This window comes from Martes martes (genome assembly GCF_963455335.1).
Source record: "Martes martes genome assembly, chromosome: 5".
Lineage (NCBI taxonomy): Eukaryota > Metazoa > Chordata > Mammalia > Carnivora > Mustelidae > Martes > Martes martes.
Genome location: NC_137892.1, coordinates 154,332,243 through 154,345,492, shown reverse-complemented (window position 1 = coordinate 154,345,492; position 13,250 = coordinate 154,332,243). Strand labels below are relative to the sequence as shown.

The window sequence follows — 13,250 nt, the reverse complement described above, 5'->3', positions numbered from 1 at the left end:
GTGTCTGTTCCGTATGATATGGAAGTTATAAGGAGGTGTAGGGGAAAAGTTACTTTAAAAAGAAGTTGTCTAGTAGGATGCAGCCAAACTGAAATACATTACTGTAAAACCAAGGGACCTCAAAGGCAACGTCTTAAAAACAAAAAGAAATGATAAAACAACTTCTCTGAGAGGGGCTATTAGAAAGACAGTCGACTTCTTGGGGCACCGTTGGTTGAGTGAACGACTCGTGGTTTCAGCTTAGATCGTGATCCTCGGGGTCATGAGGTCAAGCCCCGCGTTGGGCTCTGTGCTCAGTGGAGAGTCTGTTTGGGAGTCTCCCTCTCATTCTGTCCCTCCACTGACTCACTCTCTCTCTCTAGAAAAAAAAATCTTAAAAATAAAGGAGGAAGGAAAGAAGAAGGGAAATAAGGAAGGCCACTTCTCACCAGGAACCACAGGTTCTGGAAGTTGGTAGAATAGTCTTAAGGGAAATTAACTCTGAACCTGGAATTCCAGATCCAGGGGAATGATCGTTCAGTGATGGCAAAATGCAGACCAAGACTGAATGAGTTTACTCCTCAGATACTTACCAGAAGAACTAAAGCATATAGTTTATTTTTTTTTTTTTATTTTTTAAAAGATTTTATTTATTTGTTTGACCGAGAGACAGTGAGAGAGGGAACACAAGCATGGGGAGTGGGAGAGGGAGAAGCAGGCTTCCCGCTGAGCAGGGAGCCCGATGCAGGCCTCCATCCCAGGACCCTGGGATCATGACCTGAGCTAAAGGCAGACACTTAACGACTGAGCCACCCAGGCGCCCTAGTTTATTTATTTTTCTTAGAGATTTGTTTATTTCAGAGAGAGAGAAGGAGAGTGCATGTGCATGAGAGTGGTGGGGAGGGGCAGAGGGAGAGGGGAAAGAATTTTGAACAGGCTCCACACTCCACTCTCATGCCCGCCATGGGCCTCGATCTCTTGACCCTGAGATCATGACCTGAGCCAAAACCAAGAGTAGGATGCTCAACCATCGGCGCCACCCACACGCCCCAAGGCATGTGGTTGAGTAAGAAAAATGGAAGCGCCCACTACAGTGTGAACGCTGCAAGAATAGGGCCTTTGTGTTGTTCGCTTCTCTCTCACTGACCCTGGAACAGTGCCTGGTGCGTTTAAGTGATCAGCACGTATTTATCAAATGAATTAGTTAATAAAAAGGAAAGTATCAGAAGGAAGGACTGGGACCAAGATTGAGCATAGAAATTGACAGGCATATTTATAAATCTAAGGACTGACCATTTAAAGGTAGGCTTGGAGTTAAAAACAGGACAGCACCGAAGTGGGTTTGGGGGCTGCCGGGAAAGCCACTGCTTTCCTGACACATGTAAACCTGGGGGCACGTTAGCCCTTCGGAGTGACCACATGCAGTCTAGGGACAGGAAGTGTCACTTCCTAGGAATCGTGCAGGAAAAGAAACACACAAAACTGAGTAAATAAAAATTCATGGAAATGGGTCTGGTGGAAGCAAAAGAAAACAAAAATCATGATAGAAATCACAGAATAAGATGTAGTAATTTGTTCATAAGTATCAGTAATTACAATAAATACAAAATAGATTTTACTTGTAAAGAGACAAAAGATTCTCTGATTATCTCTTAAAAATCATGCTATTGTTTTTGGAGGCACACCTAAAACGTAAATACCCAGGAAGTTTGAAAGTATATAACCTGTTAGAGAAAGATCCACCAGGCAAATAATAACCAAAATAAAACTGACTTGCGAATGTTAATACTAAGCAAGTAGGTTGGAGAGTATAAAAACATTATTAGAAATAAAGAGGTTCTTCCCTGATAAAAGGAAGAATGTCAACAGATCCAACAAAGCGGTCTCATTCGTAAGAGAGAGGAGTAAACTGTACTGTGTGTCCGTAGTTTTGCATGACAGGGTTCAGACGCACACTACTTTGGGGAACTGAATCGGGGCGACTTACGGGATAACAAAACAGTCTCCACTTAAGTCTTGCGCAGTGCAAACGCCTTCTCTGCATGTCTTCACATAGAGAGTAAAAACGGCAGTCTCGGCCTTTCTACTTTCTCCATCTCAAGAAAGGAGCAGGAAAAGATGGTGTGTTCAGCAGCCTTGCCTCAGGCAGGATGCGTCTTTGGAGCATTTTTCTTGTCTGTTTTATGTGTGGTGTCCCTGTTTCGTGCCTGTTGGGAAATATTTTGTCTTCCTGTTGTAGAAGAAATATGGAACATGTGCTCTTATCTCCCCTTCATTTTTTCCATGCGATAAGCTACTGCTGTGGCTGGTGTGGTTTGGGATGGACGTGAAATTTGTGTCCTATGAGCAAAGACTTGAGGCACTGAGGAAAGTAAGAGGCAGAACTGTGAACAGATGGGCTCTAGAGATGGAGGCTGTCCCCTCAAGTAGCACGGTCCCCCACGGCGGTAGGCTGGGTTGCCCTTGCCTCTTCCCACGCCCTCCCACTCTCCCTCTAATGGGAGGATGGTGACCTACCGATGGTCCTCGTGGGTCCAGCACTCTGCGGACCCGTCTCCCTGCACTTCCTCTGGTTCCCTCCATTCCAAATTCAGGAGGTCTCTACTGTGCCTAACGCCCTTTCTTTTCATGGTAAACTTATTTCCTCTGGTCTAAGCCGTCATCATCTAGGTCTAAGGTCTGAGGTCTAAGACATCAAAGCTGTCAACACCAGTTCCCAGGGGGCAGCAGGAGTGAGAAGACTTTGTAGGAAACTTTTCTGTCCACAGATTTCTAGGGCAAGCCGAGGGTCAGAGCAGCACCCCTGGTTCAGAGAGAGGCAGATGCTTGTTTGCGCCCACCTCTACCTACTCAACTGAGTTCCAGTCCTTTCTTATCTCTGCTTGCTGTCCCTGGCATCGTAAGGGGTGCCCAACCCTCTTCCCCTTACACTGAAACTGCTCACACCCCAAATCTGAGCTGTGCATTAAAAGCAGCCTTGAATGCAAATACTTTGTTCGCTTTGCAAACATCTGCACCCACTTTCCCTCCCTCTGATTTTCAGATACTGGCATGTGCTGCAGGTTTGGTCCCGATAAACAGTGGCCTTGCTCTTGTGTTTGTAGCTTCCTTCACTGAAGTTTTCTGGCTCTTCCCAAGGGACACAGACTCAGTGCTGGGGCAGCACAGGCAAACGAGGCCTTCTGCCGCGTGACCTTCACCACCCGTTCTCTCTGCCCGCCCCCATCCTTGACTGCCGTCCGGCAAAGCAAATCACAGGAGAAGTGCTTATGGCAGAGATCGAAGTTTATGTTTTAGATTTATGGCAGTTTTTGGACAGGATGGCCTTTGGAGGCCCCTTAAATATGTAAGCCGAGGTATTGTCAGTGCTTAATAAGGAGCTGTATTTCCTTCTCTGAAACATACTCAGAGTATGTAAAACAAAGTAAAACAAATTTTGGGGATTAGGGCAAAGAAAATTCCTTTTTGCCATTTTTTTGTTTTTAGGGTTGCGTCTCGGTGGGTCTTTTGGGAAATCCACTCTAAATTGTCTTCAGCGATCTAGAGTTAGCCATTTATGTAGACAGCTTCTTCAGAACAGTGAGTTGTGGCATATGATGAAGTAACAGGTACAAGAAGGAAGTGGTGAAAGTCTTAGGGTTGAATTCATTTAAAAGGCACTAAATATAGATGTATTATGTGGAGCAGTTCTGGTGCTCCGGGAAGGAGGAACTGCGGAGGAGTCGGGGCAGGTTGCTGGGAGCGAGCTGCACAGCCCGGCGTCCCGTGTGTGGGCGGGACTTCTTGCGGGAGCCGCCGGCCTGGGCCTTCGTTTCCCACGCCACTGTCACCACGTCAGAAAGCACTGGGCTACTGCAGTTTTGCAGAACCAAGAGCCTTCTGTCTACTAATCTGACGATCCGTCCCTTCTTTACTTTGTACAGTGATGCGAGTAGCCATTTCCTATCGCATGAATCTGGGCTGGCAAGTCGATGGGGTGTGGCCTGGGCAACCATGTCGCATTTCCTCGCAGGAGCTTTAAAGATGAAATCCGTGCTCTCCCCACGGAAGCTTTCTGCACGTGACTGTTGGGAAGGGAGATGCTCTCCGGCAGGCATTTTCTCTTTTACCTTCTATGTAGGTATTCAAGTTGACATTCCTCTTTAGATACAAAAGGCTAGGATTCTAGTAGCTGGTAAAGTAAAGCCCACAGAACTCTGGTTCAAGGAAGAAGCCGGTTTCCAGAGCACAGATTTCTCGAATACGATCAGTAAATCTCTGCTATCGCGTCTTCCCACAGGCATCCTGTGAGCGCTTACGCTGCCTTCCCTCCCGCCTGCCCGTCCCCTGAGAATCACATCACCTTCCAAACGTATTGTGACAGCCTTCTCCATGCAGCCGTTTCTGTCAACAGCTTTTTGTGGGTGCCGTTTAATTGTCTTGTCTTCCAGGATAAAGAAGTGTGGCATTTAGGAAAGCAGGAGACGTTCCATTTGGGCAAGATTTGCAGAAGATAGTGTGGCCTGTTCTCCATTTCCCTGGTCGCTACCCGAGCTCATTGTCCTCTTTTGTGAGACTGTGCACAGCACGTCCTACATTTCTGATTAGTTGTAGTTACTAGGTCCTTGCTTCCATACCACAGGCTGCCATGTCGCAGTAAGTTCACTTTTTGATGTAAGGTGTGGCATTTTGTCTTTTAAAATAAATTAGTAGTGGAGAATTTCAACCCGATGCTTACTATCAAGGATTTCCTTCAGGTTGGCCTGTGCTTACAAGATATCAGATTTTCCTTATCACAGACACTTCTTACATTTCCTAGGGCCTTCACTGCTTTTATGACCATGAGCAAGTTCCCCGATCTTCCTGAGCCTCAGTTTCCCTAGCTGTGAAAAGATACCTAATTCCTGCCTTCGCCAAGTAGCTGTAAGGAGACTAGCTGTGCCGATTCCCTGCCTAGAAACCGCCCCCCCCCATTATCTCTCAGGTAAAATGCTAACACATATGGATAGCAGTCAGTAGTCACTCTTTTGCTCGACCTGAATACACGCTACACAGACCTCTTCATTTCTGCTCTTGGTGTTGCCAGTCCTGCCATGCCGTAGTGTATTTCGGTTCCTTATCACCTGTTGGGGGGGGGGTGGCGGTGGCAGGCTTGTGTCCTGCACTTTCCCTTCGTGGATGAAAGAATGATCCCTGGCAATTTATGGGCCTTTTAAATGATTCAGAGCACTGGCTTTGTTTTTTTGTTTTGTTTTAAGATTTTATTTCTTTATTCGAGATAACATGAGTTGGGGGAGAGGGGGCAGAGGGAAAGGGGAAGCAGGCTCCCTACTGAGCCAGGAGCCCGATGCAGGGCTCGATCTCAGGACCCTGGGATCATGACCTGAGCCAAAGGCAGACGCTTTTGCTTAACCGACTAAGCCAGCCTGGTGCCCCAGGGCCCTGGGGTTTTTAACACAGATTGTAGATGCACTGACCCACCATTCCTTTCTTTGTGGTAGCACAAGATACCTTGAAAGCTTTCTATATGCAGACTTTGGTCTGTTGTTTTTTTTAAAGAAAACAAATGGAAGAGAAGTAATCATTCCTTGAAATACTTACGTTCTTCTCCTCTCCTGTGTTCTCTAAGATCAGAAAACCCATCTTTTTCACTGGATTCTGTCTAAATGTAGCCTCTGGCAATCTTCTGTTGGTCCCAGACCAGAGCAGCCAAGGATCCTTAGAGAAAGGAAGGTCTCGTCTGCACCACAGCGCTGCGCAGTCCAGGCTCTTCTGCGATTTTGACATACTTCTCCAGAAAAGAGGAAGCCCTTCTAGCCCCGCCTGGGCCTGGGCCTTCCAGTATCTCCTTTACTCCTCCTCACAGGGAATGTGGGCCCACGTCTCAGAGGAGAAATGCCCTTGGGGACAGGATGGCAGGCCAAAGGCAGGAGAAGGCTGGCTTCTTCCAGCTCTAAAACAGCCTCCTCACACCGTCTCCCCTTAACTAGATATTTAAGTACTGGGTCTCCCCTTGCAGGAAGAGCCCAGGCCTGGGCATCTGTTGTTTGAACAATGCTGGCTCTCCTGACTGACCTGGACGAGTCACTTCCCCTTTGCGCCTTGTTTCCTCACCATCCTTGGGATAAGGCTGCTGTGGGGCACAGGCCAGGGGCTCCGAAGTGTCCATTTATGACCAGTATGGAAATCTGTTACCTTCTGAGGCAGGGGGATCCAGGGTGGGCTCTGTCCACAGGAGGGCCGTCGGCTTCAGAGACCCTGCATGCTGACCCTGGCTCCAGCAGCCCGTCTTGGGGGCCCAGGGAAAGCCGTGGAATCCGTTGTGTGGGCTCATTTTCTCCACGTGTGAAATGAGAAGTGGGACGAAGTAAATATTGTGTAGGTCTCCGAAAATTTAAAAAATGCACTTGTTCGTTTGAAATGAACTCACATATGTCTCAAATATCCTTCCCTGCTGACAAAGAGTTAGAAAAGCTTTCAGAAACAAATTGTTCAGCGCTGGAAGGCAATATCCTCTACCGATCCCCTTATCAAACACAAGAGGTACGCGTCGTGGTGACAGTAAGAAAATAGGATTTAGCTCTTAAAAAAAAAATGTGTGTGCGCTGAATAAGGCATGATACTCTGGTAGCTTCTTTCATGTCTCTGCCCAGAGGTGCAGAGCACGCTTCCTGGGTGAGGCTCCGTGGGGAGAAGCCTGGGTCTCCATAAAGCCGTCGTCCCCAGAAAGGTCACCTCGAACAGCCTCCGACGGTCACAGACCCTTGTCGGCAGTGTACCGCAGAATCTCGGTGGCAGGAGCCCTCGATGCTACTAACTGAGCTTCACAAGAAGAGCTTTCTCTGTGCCCAGGGGCCGGCCTCTCGGGGAAGGTCTGAGATAATTGTGGAAAGTACCCAAGGATTATTCCAAAGATGAGAGTATTTTTGAAAAATCTGCTGTGTGTATGTGTGTGTGTATGTTGTGTGAACATGCACACACATGTAGCTGACCCCCGGACAACGTGGGGATTGGGGACACTGACACCCCCCCCCCCCACTGCAGTTGAAAGTCCACGTATAACTTTTTTTTAAAGATTTTATTTCTAAATGATTTCTACACCCAACGTGGGGCCCAGACCTGCAACCCCAAGATCAAGGGTTACACACTCTACCAGTTCGCCAGCTGGTGCCTCAAAAGCCCAGGTATAATTTTTGACCCCCCAAAACTTACTTAGTAGCCTACTGTTGACCAGAAGCTTTAGTGATCACATAAGCAGCCAATTGTCATATTTTATATGTTATGTGTGTTACATGTTGTATTCTTATAATAAAGTGGGCCAGAGGAAAAAAAGTTAGTAAAATCATGAACTATATTTGCAATATTATATTCATAAAAAAAATCCACGTATATACGGACCATGAGGTTCAAATGTGTTGTTCAAGGGCCAATTGTGTAAACACATATACTTTGAAACTATTTTTTTAGATCAGTTTCAGGTCTGCAGAAAAATTGTGACGATGATACAGAGCATTCCCATACCTGGCCCCAGCCTCTCCCCTATGATTGCTCTTAGTCTGGGACTTTGTCAGCGTTAACTGAGGTTGATGGGTTTCCTGGAGCCCCTCCTTTGTGCAGATTTCCTGAGTTTCCCCCATTCCAGGACCCGTCCAGGATGCCATGTTGCATTTAGCTGTCGTGTCTCCTGAGGCTTCTCTTGACTCCAACAAGAGTTTCTGTCATTACTTTTTATTGTTGTTAATAGCACCCGAATCCTTTCGCTCGTCAGGACACCATTCGGATTCTCATTCATTGATTAGCTCCCGCCTTGTTCGTCCGTAAGGCTGTGGTGCTTTCCCGCCTGCAGCTCAGGGGCACCAGGACAGTGACGTGACTGATATTGGCTCTCAGGCATCTGCTGTGAGAGTCTTTCCTCCCGGGCACCCGGAATCTCCGAGCAGTTGGACATCAGTGTGTGGGGGGCTTCTCGTTGTCCCCATCCTCCTTGGCAGGGTGCCAGACGCGCCTGAGGGATGGGGAGGTCTGGAGTTGCACAGGATGGAGAGCGGAGTTTATGAAACGTGCTGCTGTCATTGCAAAGCTCTTCTGCAGTGGCCCTTTCACCGTCTGTGCTCCGCGCAGGGTCCCTCTAACTTAGCCTCCGAGGAGGTCCCGTCGAGTGCACGGACAGCCCCTCACTGGCAGTGTTGAGTTCTGCAGTCAGATCGGAAACTGCGCTTTCAAAGGACTTCGGGTAGTTGTTTCCAGAGACCATGTGAGATGTACATGGATTCGCTTTCCAGCTCCGGCCATAAGTGGTGTATTTTAAAGGATTGGATCCTTTGACATCTCTTCACTCATTTCCAGAAAGAGTTCAAAGATCCTCAGTTAATAATGCAGAACACCAAAAAGAAAAGTCCCCTGAAAATGGGTTTTCAGATGGGCAGGGAGAGACAGCGATGAGCTTCGTCTTGCAGGAGCGCGTGGACAGTGCTGCCTGCAACCCCGTGGGCTGAACAGTACAGGGGGCCGGGGGGCGGAGGTACAGGCTCCACACTCAGCCCCGGGCCCAGCCCAGTGACTGCCCTGCGGGCCTCAGTGTCCTGATCTGTGGAAGGAAGGGGCCATGCTGAGGAGTAGACCAAGGCCAGGCTTGTGGCTCTGGCGTAGGGAGAGGTTGGGCGTACAGCTTGTGCTGATGGTAAAAGCATAGACTGACTTTTCGTTGGTTTTTACGGACGCTTCCAGATCCTCTGTAGACACTGCACCCCCACTTCCAGCGTGCCCTGGGAGGGACGGCTTCTGCCCCCACGCTGACACCTGGGGCGCCTGCCGCTCTGTTCAGTGCATCGCGACCATCCTTCCTGAGACCATCTTCTACCTATCAAGCCGTATTTACACTTGTTTAAAAAAATTTTTTTTAACTTGCGGGAAAGTTGAAAGTACAGCACAACCCTCCCTTAAGCCATTGACTTTAGCGTGTATTTCCTAGCACAAAGGGACGTTCCGCTGTACCCCCCCAATGCCACCGTCAAAATCAGGAAGTGAGCCCTGCTGCAGGCTTACGTGCTAGTCCCCGGACCCCGTGATGTCCTTTATGGCCAAAGGACCCAGTGCAGAATCAGCTGTGGCCTTGAGCCGTCTCACCTCAGCTGTCCCCAAGTTTGTAGCACGCGCCTGGTTGTTCTGAGCTTTGGTGACCTGACACTTCGGAAGATCTCAAGCCCGTTATTTTGGAGCCTGCTTCTCACTCTGGGTCTGTCTGACGTTCGGTTGTGAGTACATTCCGCTTCTACATCTGTCTTCAGCCGGCGCATCAGGGCTGCCGAATCCCTGTGTCTTCCCACCCGTCGGCGCCCGACTTCAACTTGTCCTGCTGCGTATGCTGTTCACGCGGATTTCTCGGTTAAAGTGGGGTCAGCCACATTCTCCGTCGTGAGATGAGTCTCCGCTGCCCTTTGTAATTAGTAAGCACTTAGCGGGGAGCTACTCTGAAATTCTGTAAATATCCTGTTCCTCAGCCAGTTTTATTTATTTGTTTATGTCTGCACGGCCTCGTGGTTTCCTCTTGTTTTTGGTGGATTATCCTCTGTTGCTATCACTGTTTACTCTCAGACCATCCCTGATTGGGCCAGGGGGAGCCGAAGCTGCCGTCTGTGTCCTGACCCACCCACACTGTTCTTAAGCATTTCCTTACTCGTGGATACAGTAAGACGCCTCAGCCTCATCTTGTACCCCCCACGCCCCGAGTCAGCCGTGTCTCCAGGAGCCCTGGTTCATTGTGGGGGAGAATGGTGACTCCCAGCTGGAAAGCCGGGTGCTAAGCACGCTGACTGCTCTTGGGTCATTGCTGCTCCCGGGCCTTCTCGGGACAGAGGGAGAGAGGAGCACGTTCACACATCTGTGAAAACCATGTATTCACACTCACACCTCTAATCCCAGCCCAGTCACACAGGTCAACTCGGCTTTTCCCCTTGTCTGTATTTGTCAGACCCTTCTGTGAAGTGAGGACTCTGCCTCTCATTATCCTTAACCCGTTGGCTGAGGAGATGAATGTCCCGGATGTGATCAGGCTCCCCGGGGGGAGGCTGCCCATGCAGGGGCGCCCTCGGCCTTCCTCAGGCTCTCTGCGGGGGACAGCGCCCCATGGCTCTGGGCCACTGATGAGACGCCCACCCTGCTCAGCTGTGGGACTCTCATGTTGGAGAAGGATGAGGGACTCACCTGTTTCTCGGAGGGACGGCAGCCTGCTCTGTGGGCCTTCCTGGAAGACCTGCCCCTGGTCTCGCACTGCGCCGAAGCCCTCCGGCCCGTCTGGGCTGCCCCCGGCCCCTGCCGGCCGACCCCCTTTCCAGCAGCTCCACGAACACGGTCAGGCCTCTAACACACCTCTGTATCTGTGGAACCCATTTGTGGCCTTTCATTTATCATGAATTAAAATGGAATAATTGTCAAAGTGTTTTTGATGCCTGTTTACACATAACTTTCAGTTCTTTAAAACTCTGGCTACTTTGTATAAGCTATTATGGTTATTTCCTTTTTCTCAAAAACATATGTCCCCTTAAGTAGAAAAAAGATAAGCACAGATTACTGATAAGTAGAAACATGTTAAGAAGACGGCAACTTAATCTTTCCACTTGCATTTGGGGAATTATAAAATCATCCATCATACTGAAAAACAAAACTGGAAGCCCGCATTCCGTCACAAGACTGGAAGGGAAAGTGAAGTGGGCATTCGTGCTCGGGGCTGTCTTGGGTGTGCGGCAACAAGAAGTGGAAAGCCCTCTGTGAGTCAGGGGGCGGCCAGAAGCTGCTGCAGACACCCCACCACTGCTGGCGAAGGAAGGGCTTTGCCAGAAACTTCGGTGTTTAACGATCTAGAACAGTAATGGGAAAAGCTGCTGACAGAGGTATATTGAACTCCTAAAGTCCTCTCTTTCCACCATTCTTTTTTCCTGTTGGATTTACAAAAATGATCAGGAACGTCCCAAACTGACTCAGTTGCAGTCTGGTAGGAGGCCCAGCTGGATTTTTTTTTTTTTTTTTTTAAATTCACCCTCTGTTTCTCTGGATTTTCCCTTGTGCAGAACACATACACCAATGCGGATAAATTACTAGAAGCAGCAGAACAGCTGGCTCAGACCGGGGAATGTGACCCAGAAGAGATTTATCAGGCTGCCCATCAGCTTGAAGACCGGATACAGGATTTTGTTCGGCGCGTGGAGCAGCGCAAGATCCTACTGGACATGTCCGTGTCCTTTCATAGCCATGTCAAGGAGGTAAGGGTCTGAGAGGCTCCGGGAACCCCTGGGGAAGAGCGTGGACTGGTTGTGGTGTGAGAAAGTGGGCCAGAGGTGGCCAGTGATGAGGTGCAGCCCATCTGCACTGAGCGGGCCAGCGAGGATGGGGTTGTGGGGAGGGGTGCGCTAGGCTTCTGGCTGGTCTTCCTAGCCTCTAGCCCCACGGGGATGGCCATGCCTCTGCCAGGGGAGGTGGAAGCCTGTGTGTCTGCAGCAGTGGACCCATGAGGGCTGGGCTGGCCGACAAGAGGCGTGGAGTGACCAGTGAGCAGGGAAATGTCGAGCTGAAGGTGCTGCCTTTAACTTGGGAGAGAGAACAGAGCATGGCCATTTTAGCGTCAGTAAACGACTTGAACGTTGTGGTCGGAGCTAGGTTTCCTTTCTGTGTATTAGTCTGTCATGTGGCCAGCGTCATGGTTGGCTTCTGACCTTATCAGACTGTGGGACTACTCTCAGATTCTCAGAGAAGTGAATTTTACGTAATATTAAATGTAAAGGTAGCAAGGCCAACCTGGCTGTAATAATATTAATGCTAATGTCACAGGTCTGCTCTTGGTAATGCACTTACCTCATTGTACGAGATAACGTCATATGAAACATTGTTTGAAATATATGAAATGAATATATGTTATCTGATACGATATTTAAAATACATGAGAAATAGGGGGATACTAATTATGCTTTTGTGTGTGTTATTCTTAGTAGAAATCACATAAGATTACAATTCAAGAAACTCCTGTAGCTTTTTTTTTTTTTTTGGATTTTATTTGTTTTTTTTTTGACAGAGATCACAAGTAGGCAGAGAGGCAGGCAGAGAGAGAGGGGGAAGCAGGCTCCCTGCTGAGCAGAGAGCCCGATGTGGGGCTCGATCCCAGGACCCTAAGATCATGACCTGAGCTGAAGGCAGAAGCTTAACCCACTGAGCCACCCAGGTGCCCCACTCCTGTAGCTTTTGAGAAAAAAAGGGCTTACAAATTCAGTAAGCATATCAACTTTACTGCATCTTATTTCTAAGGGAAAAAAAAAATTCTCTACTTCAAACTCTTTATAAATTGGAATTAAGGAGTCCTTCCAGGTAATTTGGAATTAAACACATGAAAGCTTATAGGCACAGGCTGGGAAGAAGAATCTAGAAAGAGTAAGGCCTCTGGAGAAACAGGAGGGGCATCAGAGATCAGGAACCAATAGATGTGTTCAGAAGGAAAGAACTTCACTGCCCGTTCTAGGTTCTTGGGCAGTCAGTCCTCAGCCAGGCCATTCGTAACTTGAAAGCTTGGCTCCCGGAAGAGCACCCTTCGCTCTTACTCTGAAACTCTGTGGGCCCGTGTGGCAAGCTGGAGGCCCCGGGACCTCGTGCTTCATCTGCACCCAGGCTGCCGGTGGGCTTGGCTGTCAAGAGTAGAAAACCAACTCTGCTTCTTTCTTCACCTTCCCTTAATAATGCCATAACGAAAAATGACTTTACCACATCTGTGGAGAAACTGAGGCTACATGGTCATTCTGAGGAGACGTCCAGTTCCAGAGGTAGCGGGCTGTAAGTTTGTCACTCCGCTCAATTCAAGCCGTAACCACCAACAGGCCTCCCTCCCCCGGCAGCTCTTTCCCCAGCCTCCACAGCACTGCCACCAGAAATACAAATTTGACCGGGTCATAGCCTTGCTTTCGAGCCATCAGTGACGCTGTGTGTGTCGGGCACCAGCCTGAAACCTCTCAACGTCCTTGTGGCCTGGCTTCCGCTTTTCCTCCAGCCCCCCGTACTCAGGACAGTGTCCCCAAACCCGTGGCACTCAGACCCCCCCTGAAACTTGGGCTTAACTGCTTCCCTTCCCTTCCCCAGGCAGTTACCACTAACCTGCCCTTTCTGGACCTTTCTTTCCATGCACCTGTCGTAGCCCTTGGCCTCGTTGCAGCACAGTTGTGCATTTCTCCCTCTTTCTCCTCAGTGTGGGTACATTAACTTCTCTTTATCTTACGCATTTGAACCCCCAGGCTGGGAGGGGGAAGGTGATATGT

General features: G+C 49.0%; 1 protein-coding gene across 1 annotated transcript in view; it reads left to right on the top strand.

The window, feature by feature from the left end:
- TRIO (trio Rho guanine nucleotide exchange factor) overlaps positions 1-13,250 on the top strand; it is a gene marked incomplete at its 5' end in the record, with an annotated part of 348,026 nt that overhangs the window by 183,058 nt on the left and 151,718 nt on the right. Inside the window, one exon of the mRNA XM_080803936.1 lies at positions 11,025-11,216. Within this exon, the coding sequence (XP_080660062.1) occupies positions 11,025-11,216 (192 nt within the window). The remainder of the gene's footprint in view (positions 1-11,024; positions 11,217-13,250) is intronic.